The sequence below is a fragment of the Paroedura picta genome, chromosome 14 (genome assembly GCF_049243985.1).
Source record: "Paroedura picta isolate Pp20150507F chromosome 14, Ppicta_v3.0, whole genome shotgun sequence".
Taxonomy (NCBI): Eukaryota; Metazoa; Chordata; class Lepidosauria; order Squamata; family Gekkonidae; genus Paroedura; species Paroedura picta.
This window is the reverse complement of record NC_135382.1, coordinates 36,118,488-36,133,536: the sequence shown is the minus strand read 5'-3', so window position 1 is coordinate 36,133,536 and position 15,049 is coordinate 36,118,488. Positions and strand designations below refer to the sequence as shown.

Sequence of the window (15,049 nt, the reverse complement as noted above, 5' to 3'; positions counted from 1 at the left end):
TAAAATTTCTTTATATATATTTGTTTTAGAAAACAGTATCTGCAGCTGAAGTATTCTAAATCTTAAATTTAAAACACAAATAGTCTTTAGTAACTTGCATCTCAAAGGAATTTAGACACACTGTTTAGTCTGGCTCTGATCCCACCATATGCTCCTTACACACTGCAGTGATCCATGAATTCTTGCTAACCTATTTCTCCCCTCCCCACTTCCTGGAATCCACTTCCTGTTTGTTCTCTGCTTTAAGTATGCACACAGGAGGCCAATAGCGTGAGAGCTACTGTTAACAACTCTGCTTTCTGTTAGTTAGTTTCCTGGCAGAGGGCTAGGCGGCCTTTGCAGTCGAGTCCGCCAAGTAACAGCTCAGATCGTATTTCACTGCTGGCTGCCATTCCATGCAAATCCAGGACACAGAGGATTTTTGGTCACAGAGGGCTGTGGAAACAGGCAAACAACCACCACGAACTGCCCTGTGGCTGGAGAAGCAACATCTTAAATTAAAATTTATATTAATCTTGGTTAATGCTTTTTGCTTCATTTTTTCAACAATCTGCTCCTAAATAATGTCTGTGATGCAAATAGCTAGCTGTAGCTAGCCGTCATGCCTGAACACATGAAGCTGCCTTATACTAAATCAGACATTGGTCCATAAAGGTCAATATTGTCTACTTAGACTCGCAGCAGCATGCCAAGCAGATACGCTAACACCGAGGCACAGCCCTTCCTCTATATGTGTGCTTGTGTGTGTGTAAATAAAAGTAAAATGTCTGGTGTCCCTTGTTGCAGGAGAGTCTGGAAAAGAACACAGAATGAGAAAACTGGCATCTGTTCCGTTGGCATCTGTTCCATTTAAGCATGTCAGTTATTGGGGATGCAGCCTTTAATCTGCAGAGACCAAAACTGAAAACAGCATATATAAAATACGTAGTACCATTGTGCCACAAAAAGCTACTGAAGAATAAAAAGTACACATTCCCCCAGCAAAGAAACAGACAAGAAAATGAGGCATTGACATTTGAGATATAGATTAAAAACTTTATGAGACTGTAACTTTTAAAACATTATTAGTAATGTTTTACTAATAGCCATTAATCATTGTAGCCCCTCTCAGTCTTCTATAAAACCCCCTCATTTACATTGTATGAGCATTATTTTACAGTATTCATCGATGTCGCATATCTGGAATCATATTGTGTTAACAGGTTTCTATGAGATCGTGGTGGTGGGAAGTCAGGGGTGCTGGCGGGAAAGCAAGTGGAGCAGGGGCTGAGGTGGCAGCGACAACGTCCCTTGGCAAAAGACTAACCCCCCCCCCCGGGCCTCAGTAAAACTGTCAAGCTTGGGGACCACTGCTGTACATAATCCTGTGCTCCTATTAATACTTTTTACAAAATGAAACCATTAGGGCAACTGAAAAACAGAGACAGACTAACAAAAAGGGAAGGGAAAATGCTACTTGGCTCCTCTCATGTTCCATTTTTCTACAAAAAAAAACCCCATTATGATTAACCATGAAGCACTTATGTTTTTTTCTGCAGAGATAAAAACAAGGGTTGGGGAGGCCAAGCCCCTACATAAAAAAGAGCCCAGTCATACAACACCACAAAAAAGCTTTTGATTTTTAGCCAATATATTGAACAAAAAAACCCTATTATCAGGTCACATCAAATCAAGAGACAATTTTAAAACATTTACATGAGCAAAGTTAAGCAACCATTTAAAAATAAAAAATGTTTCTTGATCATTGACATTAAACAAAACAATCCATTCTACACCAAAAGCTTTAGAATTAATTAGAAATTATGCAGCTAAAACTCCTTACTCCACAAAGAATTTTAAAAAAAGATTCTGACTTGTAGTAACTATTGCTGAGGTCTGTTTTTTAGGCAAATTTCACACAGTAACTAACTAAAGATTATAAGAATATAATAAGGAGCTGTTTAACACCTTGCAGCTGATAATAATTTATCTATATAATTGAACTGAAGATCTGAAAACAAAATGAAAACAGAGGTCTATCACTGCACAACAAATTGAAGGCATGTGTTTAATTTTTGTTAAATACAGTAGAAGGTTGTATTTTTTCTGAGGTGGAAGATACTTCAAATGTGAAGCAGGCAAAGAGTTAGGCTTTATCATGTGTGTGTGTTCTGCCAAATCACTTCTGACTTATGGCAACCCTATGAATTGATGACCTCCCAAAGTTCTAATTGTTGACAGCTTTGTTCAGGTCTTGCAAACTGAGGACTGTGGCTTACTTGATAGAGTCTATCCATCTTGTGTTGGGTCTCCCTCTTTTCCTGCTGCCTTCAATTTCCCCTAGCGTTATTGCCTTTTGCAATGATACTTGTCTTCTCATGATGGAACCAAAGTACAAAAGGGGCTTCACAATACTGTTTATACTTTGAATCTCAAACAGCTAAGACATTTAACTTTAAAAAGTGCTACTGATTTTTTTAAAATACATAATCCTATAAATTAATACAAGACACTGTTCATGTGATAGGGATTCTTCTACCAAATGACAGATCACTACCTCCCAAGTGTAAATAAAGTTACCAACCAAATTGGATAACAGCAAACTAAAAAAATGAACAGGCAACAACGGAAGAAAATCCTCTACGGAAAGTGTTACATACCTGCCCTTGAACACTTATACACTTTAGCTCCTGTGGATGCTGACTAGAACCAGAAGAATTCCAGGGATGATTGCAGTTTTGCAACTGAGTCCGAGCAATATGCAACTGTGTTACTTGTGGAGTAACACTATGGTCAAGGTCATGTTCTAGCTCGTTACTTGAGCTATCCTGAACAAATGCTGATTCATCAAACTGGGGAAGAAGATCTTCCTGAAGGAGAGCTTCTGGATCAAGCTCTGTAAAGGATTCGGCTTGAGACTCAACTTGATGAAGCAAATTGTCATCCAAAGATGAAAAACCATTGCCTTCTACAGCATCACTGAAATGGCTCATTTGAGGGCCAGAGCCAGCGGGGACAGAAAAATTAATGTTCACTACTGAAAGTTTTGAACTACTGAAGTTGCCCTGAGGGTGTGTTGAATGCAACACATGGAAATTATCTGAATTCAAAGATGGACTGGAGTTAAGGATGTTATCTGTATTTTCACGCTTGGTCTCTGTGTGAGGTGCAAAGGAATCATTTCCAGCAAAGTCAGATAAAGAATGAGTCTGTTGACTAGCGGAAAGAGCTGTAGAAGACTGCAGAAGACTGGTAGAAGAGATGCGGTTACTAGAGTAGGAATAAGGAGAAGAAAACTGTGTTTCGTTAACAGAGCATGGAGTTATACTTGGAGAATGTCCATCAAAGCTTCCTTCTCGACTACCACAATAGCGAGACGAATTATTTGGGGTCTGAGAAAATGACTGGATGGAAATAGACTGCGGAGAGTTTGATAGATTAGCAGCTTGAGGTGGGTGGGGAATACTGGTTCTATGTGGAATACATGTATTAACTTCCATGAAGTCGTCTGAATGACCCCGAGCATCCTCTCCTGTATCAACGCTGTTTCTATTTTGCTGTGACTGCAGCGAGGCACATGGGTGGTGCTGCTCACTGGCCTGAAATAAGGCAAAATCGTGGTGTGCTACAAAACTTTTATTTTGCTGCATAGACTGTGAATGTCGTTGGTGAAAGGGGGATCCATTCTGATCAGAAACACTGCTAGAAGTCTGATGACCCCACATAGGGCTTCCATCGGCCACATCTGGAAACATCCCATTTGTTTGGCTTTGGGGGTGAATGGGTGAGCAATTAAATTGCGAGTGTGGTGATAAAACATTTTCAGCTGGACTGCTGAAGGACTGACTGACTTGAAGCTTCAGTGAATCATACTGATTGAGCCGTTCAAATTCATTCATCTTTTGCTCAGTCTGTGTTTCCTGCACATGGTTTAACGAGTCGATGTGCAAAGGCTCAAATTCTGCACCCAAGTTCAACTCATCTACAAGTGAAACAGGTCCAGTTTGTACAAAGGCATCATCTGACAAACCTTCTAAGGTATCACTAAAGAGGTTGGCATCATCGAAAAAGTCCATCATAGGATCTGTCATCTTGGTATATCTGTACTACTTTGATTACTCCAAATGGAGTCAGTCTATCGGCAGCACACAGCAAGAGGTAATCTTCAGTGGCCAACACCTTATCTAAGCCATGATGACATCCATTAGCACTTTTGAAGCAATGTCTTGGAGCACTTAAAGTATCCTAGACAAAAAGGGGAGAAACACAAACACTGTAAAATGTTAATGTAGAGGGTTTGTTTTCGCCACTCAAATCTCTCTCTTGTTTAGGGCACAGTCACCACATATCCTGTGAGACTAAGATAGATTTATTGATTTATTGATTGATTTATTGATTGATTTGGATTTTTATACCACCCATTCTTTGCAGCTTCATTTATATGCCACCTTTCTTTTTGAGACTTAATGAAATTCAAGGTTGATTATAGATTATTTGCAGGGTGAAATGATCTCACTATTATTTCAGTCAAGTTTTTATGATTTATATGATATATATACACATTTATATACAGATATGTATATATTTATGAGCCTCTTGTGGCGCAGAGTGGTAAGGCAGCCGTCTGAAAACTTTGCCCATGAGGCTGGGAGTTCAATCCCAGCAGCCGGCTCAAGGTTGACTCAGCCTTCCATCCTTCCAAGGTCGGTAAAATGAGTACCCAGCTTGCTGGGGGGTAAACGGTAATGACTGGGGAAGGCACTGGCAAACCACCCCGTATTGAGTCTGCCATGAAAACACTAGAGGGCGTCACCCCAAGGGTCAGACATGACTCGGTGCTTGCACAGGGGATACCTTTACCTTTATGTATATATTTAAGCAGGCCTATTGATTAGTTGCTATGCAAATGTATCTATTTGCAATTAAAAGAGCTATCTAGGAATACAACAGAAAATGCTGGATGTGGTTAAATATGATTAAAAGAACAGTTCTGATATTAGGGATTTCTATTAGCTGTATCTATAGATGTGTAAGGACTCCCAAGCAATACTATTTATGTCATCTGGAACTTCATATAATCTTTAGGCTGGGTTACTCTAATATACTCTATGAGGGGCCAGCACTGAAGACATGGAATAAAATGGGACTGAGTATCTAACAGGTACAATTGTGTACAATGCTGCTGGAATAACTATAATGTTCAACAATTTGCTTCTGAATTCAATTCAATGTGACGTTATTACCTTTTTTTTAACAGATCAACCCGAAGGACTTCCACAAGAATACTTTTGACTGGACAGCTCTAAAAAAGTTTTTATGAAATTACAGCAATAAGTGACTCATTTTAGAGTCCAACTTTAGATGCAGACAAAAAATAAATAATCCATGTTACTATTCTGATACCTGCATATAAATGATTAATTGGTAAGTTTTGGCATCTATTTCCTCATAGTATTGTATACATTACTGCTTTATGTGCACAGTCCATACTACCACAGGGCTGTGATTTATTCTCTCTCAAGAACCTGAACAAAATTAGCAAAATTTCAAAATAAGGTGAATTATGGTTTTGCTGATAGTAGGATTTTGTTTGCATTGCGATACATTGTCTAAATCTTCCCAAGTTACTGAATTCAAACAATGGTTTAGAATGCAATCTTGAAGGTTTATCAGATCATGCTCATATTCATAAAATAGTTCCTGCAAAGGAGTATTTCTACTTCAAAATGCATCCTATGTATTATCCAACATTTTTACAATAGCATTTCTGTTCTAGTAGAATTAAAGTGATGACGAAAATTGGCTCCATTACAAATGGAGGCTCCAGAACCCAATAATAATAATAATAATAATAATAATAATAATAATAATAATAATAATAATAATAATAATAATAATCAATTTATACCAGATCAGCAAGTCCTGGTCAGTTTGGAAGCATCAAGCTTATAAGAGCATAATTCCTGTAATGTCTATAGGGCCCACTGTCCAGGATACCTTACACATCATTATAGGTTTGTAACACTAAACCAGCCTGTTTCAATCTTTCTGCAGAAAAGCTTCTGAAATAAATTATCAGCTTTTGAGGAGCCCAAGAAGTGATGTCAGCTGCCCACACATCCCTGTGGGGGAGACAATAGTTTGGAATATTTCTCACTAGTCAGCAGTATTCTCTCATTAAAGAATAGGATGGTAAATCACTCCTAGGGACTAATTCTCAGAATCCATATTACTAAAGCAAATGTCAATGTCATCAATAAGTAGAAGAAATATCACTCAGACTGTTTTACGCTCCTTAAAATTCCAATTTAAGGAATATTCTGATCTGCAACTTGCTTTCAAGTAAAGCAGAACACCACTATATGAAATTTGCTTCCACTGAAGTCAGTGTGACATATAATGGGCAAATTCAGCTAGGTCCAATAGCAAATTTCCATAAGCTTAGTGGAATTCAGAAGCCATCCATGCCTGCTATAGACCTCATTTCCTGTGTATCTGAGCCATGCTTGGTGACTTTTGGTGTTCTGGAAAGCAGCAGGTACAACTGAATATTTGAACATGTGCACTTGGCTCTTTGAATCCTGACTGGTATGTTTAACATAGACCTGAGCAAGGCTATTTCTAGAAAGCTTTGGCAATTCACTTATTTAGGCATACTAAGACTCGATACAGAAAGGAACGACTAAGCATGGATACTGTCCCCCTCCAATCAAATTTAGATTTACTACTTGCAGTTTGTTTTTATCCTGTTATTATTTTATTTGTGAAAGGATAAGGACTGCTAGCGGAACAAATGCCATAATTAATATTAATATCAAACTATAAAATTGCACAGGCCATTTGAGAAAGTTCTCTGATGAGGTAATCAGTGATAAAGGGGTCAGATAAACAATACTATCTAGCAATGCTAAAAGCATTGCCTCTTTAGAGATAATTGTATACTGCACCCCATCAGATTACCTAGCTCCTGGGAAGTACTACATGGGTTATTCATAAATCAATCACATAATAGAACAATTGGTCATGTGAATCTATCAAAAATCAGGCAACATCAAATTGCTTGGTGGCTCTAAAATAAGAGTGGATAAGAACTGCATAAAATACTTAGTAGTGAGAAAACTGTAACTTAATCTTGGACAAAGATTAACAAAAAGCATCCTTACCTATTAATATGCAGAACATAGCCTTCGCAAAGGTTTTACGTAACCCTGAGAAGCACTTGATCCCTGGTAGTTAGTTTATTAGCATTAGGGACCTAAAAGAAAAGTCACAGTATTGAAGGAAGGCAACAACCAATTCTCAAAGGTGTTTTCAAAAACCTTAAGTTTTCCCAGGATTGCTATATGCCACAACTAAAAAGTTGGATATAGAGTTACAGTTGATATTAGTAGAAACACGCTAATAACAGACATTCAGATTTTAAATATTTATACTAGTGTATTATGTTTTGCTGTATGACTAGTGTATTCTGTTTTGTTTTATGATACTAACAAACCAGCTACAGCTGTTACATCCTGAGTACCTATGTGGTACCATCAGGTCTCAGTATTCACCTGAAAAATCCTTCAAAATTAAAATAAACAAGACACATACTGTCTCTTGCAAAATCCATGTATAAACACAATGTTACAATGTAGAAGTAATAGTCATTTTAAAATCATAGTTAAGACACTGAGAGTTCCAACCCCCTTTTGAAAGCTTGTAACAAGGATTTGTTAAATGATTTGTGGACTGGTGTTTGAAAACTAATAATTACTACATTGTGGCTAGTATGATAACAAATTAATACATGCAGATGAGATCATTTCCTAGTCTCTTAATTATGGCCAAGGGGCTAAAAAATGTCACACCTGTATCACACCTTTATTTTGAAACCTTTTTCAAATTCTATATGTTGCAAACCACCCTGTATTGAGTCTGCCATGAAAATGCTGGCGGGCGTCACCCCAAGGGTCAGATATGACTCGGTGCTTGCACAGGGGATACCTTTACCTTTTTATATGTTGCAAATGCAGCAGCTGCCGCTCAGTTTTCATGCTATGATTCCACACATCCTCTAAATCTCAAGTTTAATTAATTGATTTTATGACAGTTGCTTTCTAATGAATCATAGTCCAATTCACTTTCAGAAACTATATGGAAATCTCAGAATACATCTGTGGCAGAATTTTTAAAATCTGATCAATTTAACCTGACCGCTCCATATGTCTATGGCTAAAATCCTTTTCACCAGCAACCTTTTGCTGGGTGTGCAAGTAATTTCATTTGTGGATTAGTGTCTGTCACTGAGCAGCAGGAGCTCCAAATCCCCCTTCTGCCCTCTTGGCAGATAGCAACAATAACTCAGTTTTGAGTGTCTTGTAAACGCTTCAGTGCGATTTCCTCCTTTCTGTCCGCCAACCACGTGGAACATAAAATGCACTTTTATCTCTCTTTACACTTTAATGGTGAGAAAATTAAGAACACTATGTTCAAAATCCTCTTTACTTGCATACTCTTTGTAAACATAATTTGCTTTTTCTAATGACTACAGATTTGGCCGTCTCTGTCACTGGATAATGAGCTCTTTCTACCACTTATGGCAGGTCATGAAGTCACACAATGGGCTACCCAATTCAAAAGGGACTCACTATCTTTCCAAGCACTGTCTAGGACAGTCAGTGCTTTTCCTAAATCCTGACGAGGTGCTGTCCATGGTTGACTGAGACTGCCCAGAGTCCAGGTATCGTAAGGCAAACTCCATTCTGAAATGACTCAAGGATTTAAGCATATTAGTTCCTTGTAAGCATATAAATTCCTTTGGCCTTAGGCAGTAAAGAAAAAGCTTCTGACTTAAGGAATCTTACAGCTTGTTCCTAATACACTCTCAACCAACTTGATGCACTGCTTTTTTTTACTCTACGCTTAAAAGCCAAGTAAATTTCCTCATCTTTATAATAATAATAATAATCATTTTACTGCATCACTCAGTGCTTTGTGTTTTTCAAGCCATGCCTACTCAGGTCCATGCTTAACACAACTGACCCAAAGATAATACTGTAGTTCTTTCTATAAGAGGATTTTAAGGAGTTCCCTAATAACTTAACAAACAGCTGAGGTGGTGGTGGCAGCAAACTACATTTCTTGTCGACACAGAACGTTTTCTGTCTTATGAAATGTATGAATGAATTACACGCAGAAGGTTGAGGAAAGCACTCTGTGTGCTCATAGACCATGACAGGGACTTGTTCTGTAATTATGTGCGACTTGACCTTTCACTTGCGAGGTCCACAAGCTGAATTCATAGGCTTAAGCCCTGACATGCAGGTATAAAACAACTTAATGTTCCATTGATAGTCATCTGACATAACCTGCCTAACTCCTGAAAGGCTCTGAGGCTATAACAAGGATGAACCATAACTGGTGGAGCATCTGCTTGGCATGCAGAGATTCTAGCTTCAAACCCCAGCAGCTCCAGTTAAAACGATCTGGTGTCAGGAATGACAGTTTTCACACCACAGACCCTCCAGAGCGGATGCTAGTCTGACTAGGCAATGATAGCCTTCATTGTGTGATTCAGTATACATATGCTATTCAGGCAGCCTCTTTCCTTTTTCTGCAGTAAAGGATTCTGTAGTGTAGAGCATAATAGTAGAGCACTGATATTAATAAAAGCAAAATCATACTAAGAGCAAACTGGTTGGTTCCTGTACAGATGACAAAAGCTGCACAGTGAGACCACCCCCACACAAGGTGTTCTAGCCTTACTTAGGCGACTCCACAAATTCACTGAAAAAAATGATCCCCCCCCAGTCTTGTTGACCAACAACTTGTTACATGTATTTGCAATGCCATACTTTTTCTCAAACGTTTATTGAGAAACAGCAGACATTTGTTAGAGATAACCTAACTGAAACTCACCATTTGGTGCGAAAAGTGGTTCCCTTAAGTATCTTGAACTCTAGCACACTGCTGTCAATCAACAACACTTCTTTGTAGCTGTATCGTCACCACAGTACAAAAACTGGGAGGAAAAAAAGAAAACAAATATGTTACTAAAGGCAAGAGAGAAATTCAAGTGATCAAAGCCATGCACAAATTCAGCTATGTGATGGTGGTGATAGGTTTATATATATATTTTTTTAACAGATCAATGTAACAACTATGAGGTATGCAAAGTGTGCCAGTTACATCATTAGATTCCAACATGACCTTTAACACATAGAAGAATAACTTTCCTTCTGAGGAGACAGGTTTAGGATTTCTCCCTAAACTGACTTAAATGCAGTATTTCATTTTGAAAGGAGAGGCATTTAGAAGTATCCTTCAACACTAGCATCAATCCTGGGATGAGCTGTGGCCCCATATACCCATACACAGAGTCAAAGTAAACATTACTGACTAGATGTGATAACAGTATAAGACAGATTTATATATCGTGTATCACATAATCAATATACAAGTAAGTAGTAAAAGTTTACTATAGAATAAGTGATTTAATTTTGCCTGAAGTGCAAACAACTGATTACAGATTCCCCAACATTATCAAAGCTTGCCAGAGTAGTTCATTAGCATGGGGGCAGAGGCAGGGTTCAAATCCCTGTCTATAATCTCACAGGGTGACCTTGGCAATCTTTCTCTCCCAATCTAACCTATTCCACAAGGCTGCTGTGAGGTCAAAGGAGGGGAACTACAACTGGAAACAAACTGACCACTAATTTGACCCTGTAGGGCTTTTCTTAAATGTAAAAAAAGGTAAAAAAAAAAAAAAAGGTAAAGGTCATGTCTGACCCTTGGGGTGACGCCCTCTAGCGTTTTCATGGCAGACTCAATACGGGGTGGTTTGCCAGTGCCTTCCCCAGTCATTACCGTTTACTCCCCAGCAAGCTGGGTACTCATTTTACCGACCTCAAAAGGATGAAAGGCTGAGTCAACCTTGAGCCGGCTGCTGGGATCGAACTCCCAGCCTCATGGTTATAGCTTTCAGACTGCATGTCGCTGCCTTACCACTCTGCGCCACAAGAGGCTCATTTTCAGCACTCGACTTGCAAGACTGTTATCTTGTTTGCTATTGGGAGCTTCACTCTTCCCCTGTCCGACTTCTGCCAGCTGGTAAAGACATTTTTTGCTTCATTTGACATTCCCTTAAGGACCCTGGTTCTACTTTACATTTTACCTATTGTAGGTGAATGTATATATAAATATTGTTTTAACTGTTCTTTAACTGTTCACTGCCTTGAGAGCCCAAACTGGGTTGAAAGGAAGGATAAAAATACCTTAATAAATATTTATATTTAAATAAATATCATTCCCAGAATTGAGCAGCAAAAGTTGACCTGAAACCTCAATGCTCAAGAACCTGATGAACCAGCTTATTCCTTTCCTTCTATCAAGCTGTACCTGAAAATGTTCATATGAGCTTATTTTCTAGCAAGTCAGCGGGAATTCACTTTTCGTAATCACTGAATGATCCAAATGGAAGGACTAAATGTATGCTTACTTTAGCTCACATTTTAAACAAAACAACAGAGTTCTTTGCAAATATTTAGCAGTGATTTGATGATATCCAACATTGCCTAATACTAAGCCAGACCACTGGTTCCTCTAGCCAGTGCTTTATCTGACCACATCCCCATTGGGTGGCCAACTATTCTAGCCCTACTGACCAACTGCCAGGAATTAAACCTGGGATTTCTGCTTATAAAGCATAGGCTCTATTGTTAAATTATGACTAGTTTGCAATTTCACAAATGAAACACTTTCTTTTATAGTATTCTAGACATGTTAGAAAGAGCAGAGTCCTTCACTCGTTTTCTAGAGGCACAGATCAAGCTGGATAGCCCTAGTAGAAGAGTTGGTTCTTATATGCCACTTTTCTCTACTCAAAGAAGTCTCAAAGCGGCTTACAATCACCTTCCTTTTCCTCTCCCCACAATAGACAACTTGTGAGCTGAGGGAGGCAGAGAGAGCCCTGAGATTACTGCTCAGTCAGAACAGCTTTCTCAGTGCTGTGGTGAGCCCAAAGTCACCCTGCTGGTCACATGTGGGGAGCGTGGAATCAAACCTGGATCACCAGATTAGGTCCGCACTCCTAACCACTAAACCAAGTCAGCTCTGTAGCAGTAGAAAAGAGCAAGTGTCCAGTAGCACTTTAAAAACTGACAAAATTTGTGGCAAGGTATGAGATTTCATGAATCACTGAAGACATAAACAGCAACTCACAGAAGTTCATACATCACTTATTTTTGTTAGTCTTTAAGGTGCTACTGGACTAGTGCTCTTTTCTATCGCTACTTGTTTTCTAGTTTGACTTTTCCCACAGGACAGAGGAAACAACAATATGGAAACATTCACTTTAAATAGGAAGCAACTTTCTTACATTCAGTAGTGAGCTAAAACGGTGTATTAATTTATTCCACAGCCCTTCCTGTTTCCATCAAAGAAGCTCACTAGCATTTTTTAAGCTTCTCAACATTTTTCTTCTAGTATTTTGCAGATGCTTAGTGAAATTTTGCTATGCTGTATTCCTGCCATGATAATTTTATTTAAGAATTCTGTAAAGATTCCACAACATAAATTTCAAGCAAGTCAGAAAAATTTCCTATTGCAGTTGCCTTGTTCTTCAATCATGTTAGCAGCAATTTTACTCTGTATTTCAAAAAGTGAGGTATGAAGTTTCTGCTTCCGGCTGAGTAAAGATGTAGGGATGACAGAGCATGCTGGGTCTGCCTTCTCTGCCCCAACATTCCGTCCCCTTGCCACTTGGGGATAACAGTCTCTGGAATAGCTGCATGAACACACATCAGCATTAAAGATGCTGATGCGCCAGCACAAACATCTAGGATCTACTTTCAGTGCCAGTATACTACTAGAGGTTCTAACAACACTTTACCGGGGTGGCAAAGTTCTTGAATCATTTTATATACATATGAGCCAGCATAGTAAATCATAGGATTTGGCTATTGGTTATCCATATTTCCAGATTTCCATAAAACTAATACCCAAGTTTCAACATTTTTAATACTACCAGCAGCCCTGGTAGTTTTTTAATATAATATAGGTAAAGGTAAAGGTATCCCCTGTGCAAGCACCGAGTCATGTCTGACCCTTGGGGTGACGCCCTCTAGCGTTTTCATGGCAGACTCAATACGGGGTGGTTTGCCAGTGCCTTCCCCAGTCATGACCGTTTACCCCCCAGCAAGCTGGGTACTCATTTTACCGACCTCGGAAGGATGGAAGGCTGAGTCAACCTTGAGCCGGCTGCTGGGATTGAACTCCCAGCCTTATGGGCAAAGCTTTCAGACGGCTGCCTTACCACTCTGCGCCACAAGAGGCTCTTCTAATATAATATACTAGGCACATATTGCCTAGTATATTATACACAGGTATACACATTCCTTAGAAATTCTCAACATGTTGCAATGCAAACAAGACATAAAAATCCCAACACCTTGTAAGCAACAAAGTTTCAATAGCCTACATTACCTGCTGTCACAATGACAGTGCCTATTCTGTGGTTTATCCAAACAGCTGTTTCATTGTCTCATCTAATTCCTGTCCCTGATCCTATATGGCTTTTATTCATGCCAGTTGCATGATCACCAACATACCCTTTATGATGGTCAAAAGAGACCCCTTCACCAATGAATAAGCTTGTTAGATACAGCACAATGGTGTACTTCTGACCATCACTCTGCTACTTCTTATATAGCTAAAAGCTCTGAAATGCTAATGTGTGCCGAAACAAACTGAGAGACAGACTGTGGCTCATTGGAATAGCACGTTTTGCATAAAAGGCTCATAGGTAGCAGGTGCTGAGAGTTACTGGAGAGCAACTGAAAACAGAACTTGCTACAGTCTTCTAGCCCCTAACGGAATCAGTGAAAGAGTCATTTCAGTGCAAATGCTAGTGAACATGTGATTATATCACACTGATACCTTTGTGGGCAAAATGAGCTAGAATTGAGACCTAACAAGTCTCTGTGCCAAGATCACTGGGATTCTCAATGCAGTTCCCTCAGCACTTCTATTACTCCCCCCATGTTAGTAGTCACCTTTAATTAAACTAATGATTGCAAATGTACACCTCCACATCAAAGGTATGCCTTTATCTGAGAATACCAGATACAGAATGTATGATTTGCCAGAATTAACTGCCAAAAGTTACCAGGCAAGTGATGGAGGACGAGTAAGTCTTGGTGAATGGATAAGTGAAAAGTGGGATTCTACTGGAAGCAACGTTTAGGCTAGTATGATTGGGAAGGCCAGGTCTCTTGGAATGTTGAAGATTCTGAAGTCAAGCAGTAGCATATAGGAAGATGGTTTAAGTGTACGAGTTGGGGGTGCTCAGATGTGAGTATGGAGGGCCACCAATGAAAGATGGTGAAAAGACTGTAGCCAAATGTGAAAGACAGACTCATGGGAACTGGATGGTGAAGAGTATATTCAGGAGGTACCCAGTAGTCTTATTATTGCTTCATTTTGACAAACCATGGAGTTTGATGAGGAAAAGTTATGGATGTAAATCCTAAATATGTGCTGAGTAGGTAGTTTGACCTCCACCCCATTGCAGCTTTATATCTCTGCTCTACACAGATTACTAGGACAGACACCTTTAATAAACATTACCATTCTTGTAATAGCCTGAAAATGTACTGATATATTCACAATGATTCTTGGCTAAATATGGGATGCAGAAATTTTCACAACCAAGTTTATAGTATATATTGCATACCAATATGCAACGTTAGCCACGTGAAACCTTAAAACAACATGTTAATAGTCTAAGAGCCATTTCAATGCAAATACTAGTGAACAGGCACTTGTATCGCATGGAAACAACTCTGAGTCATATACACTGCTATATTCTGGATGGCCCAAACTAGCTCAATCTTGTCAGATCTTAGAAGTTAAGCAAGGCCAACCTCAGTCAATATATGGATGGGAGGCCACAAAGGCAATGCAGAGGCAGGCCATGGCAGACCATCTCTGAATGTCTCTTGGCTTGAAAAGTGTGTCACCATAAGATAGCCGTGACTTGACAGAACTCTCCACAACTAATATTCTAAGAAAGGATATTAAGAAGCTGCCA

The 15,049-nt window shown here is 39.1% G+C and overlaps 1 protein-coding gene across 14 annotated transcripts in view; it reads right to left on the bottom strand.

Annotated features, from left to right (window-relative positions):
* CHD9 (chromodomain helicase DNA binding protein 9) overlaps positions 1 to 15,049 on the bottom strand; it is a 72,299-nt gene that overhangs the window by 52,584 nt on the left and 4,666 nt on the right. For 9 of the 14 annotated variants that reach the window (XM_077310996.1, XM_077310997.1, XM_077310991.1 and 6 more), the window contains exons 2-4: positions 9,880 to 9,982; positions 7,143 to 7,234; positions 2,640 to 4,224 (exon numbers count right to left, since the gene is read on the bottom strand). In XM_077310996.1, coding sequence (XP_077167111.1) covers positions 2,640 to 4,070 — 1,431 coding nt within the window. In that variant the 5' untranslated portion in view covers positions 4,071 to 4,224; positions 7,143 to 7,234; positions 9,880 to 9,982. Of the gene's footprint in view, positions 1 to 2,639; positions 4,233 to 5,222; positions 5,282 to 7,142; positions 7,235 to 9,879; positions 9,983 to 13,443; positions 13,463 to 15,049 lie in introns of those variants that run through there. The other 5 variants (XM_077310993.1, XM_077310994.1, XM_077311007.1 and 2 more) reach the window with 5 other exon arrangements.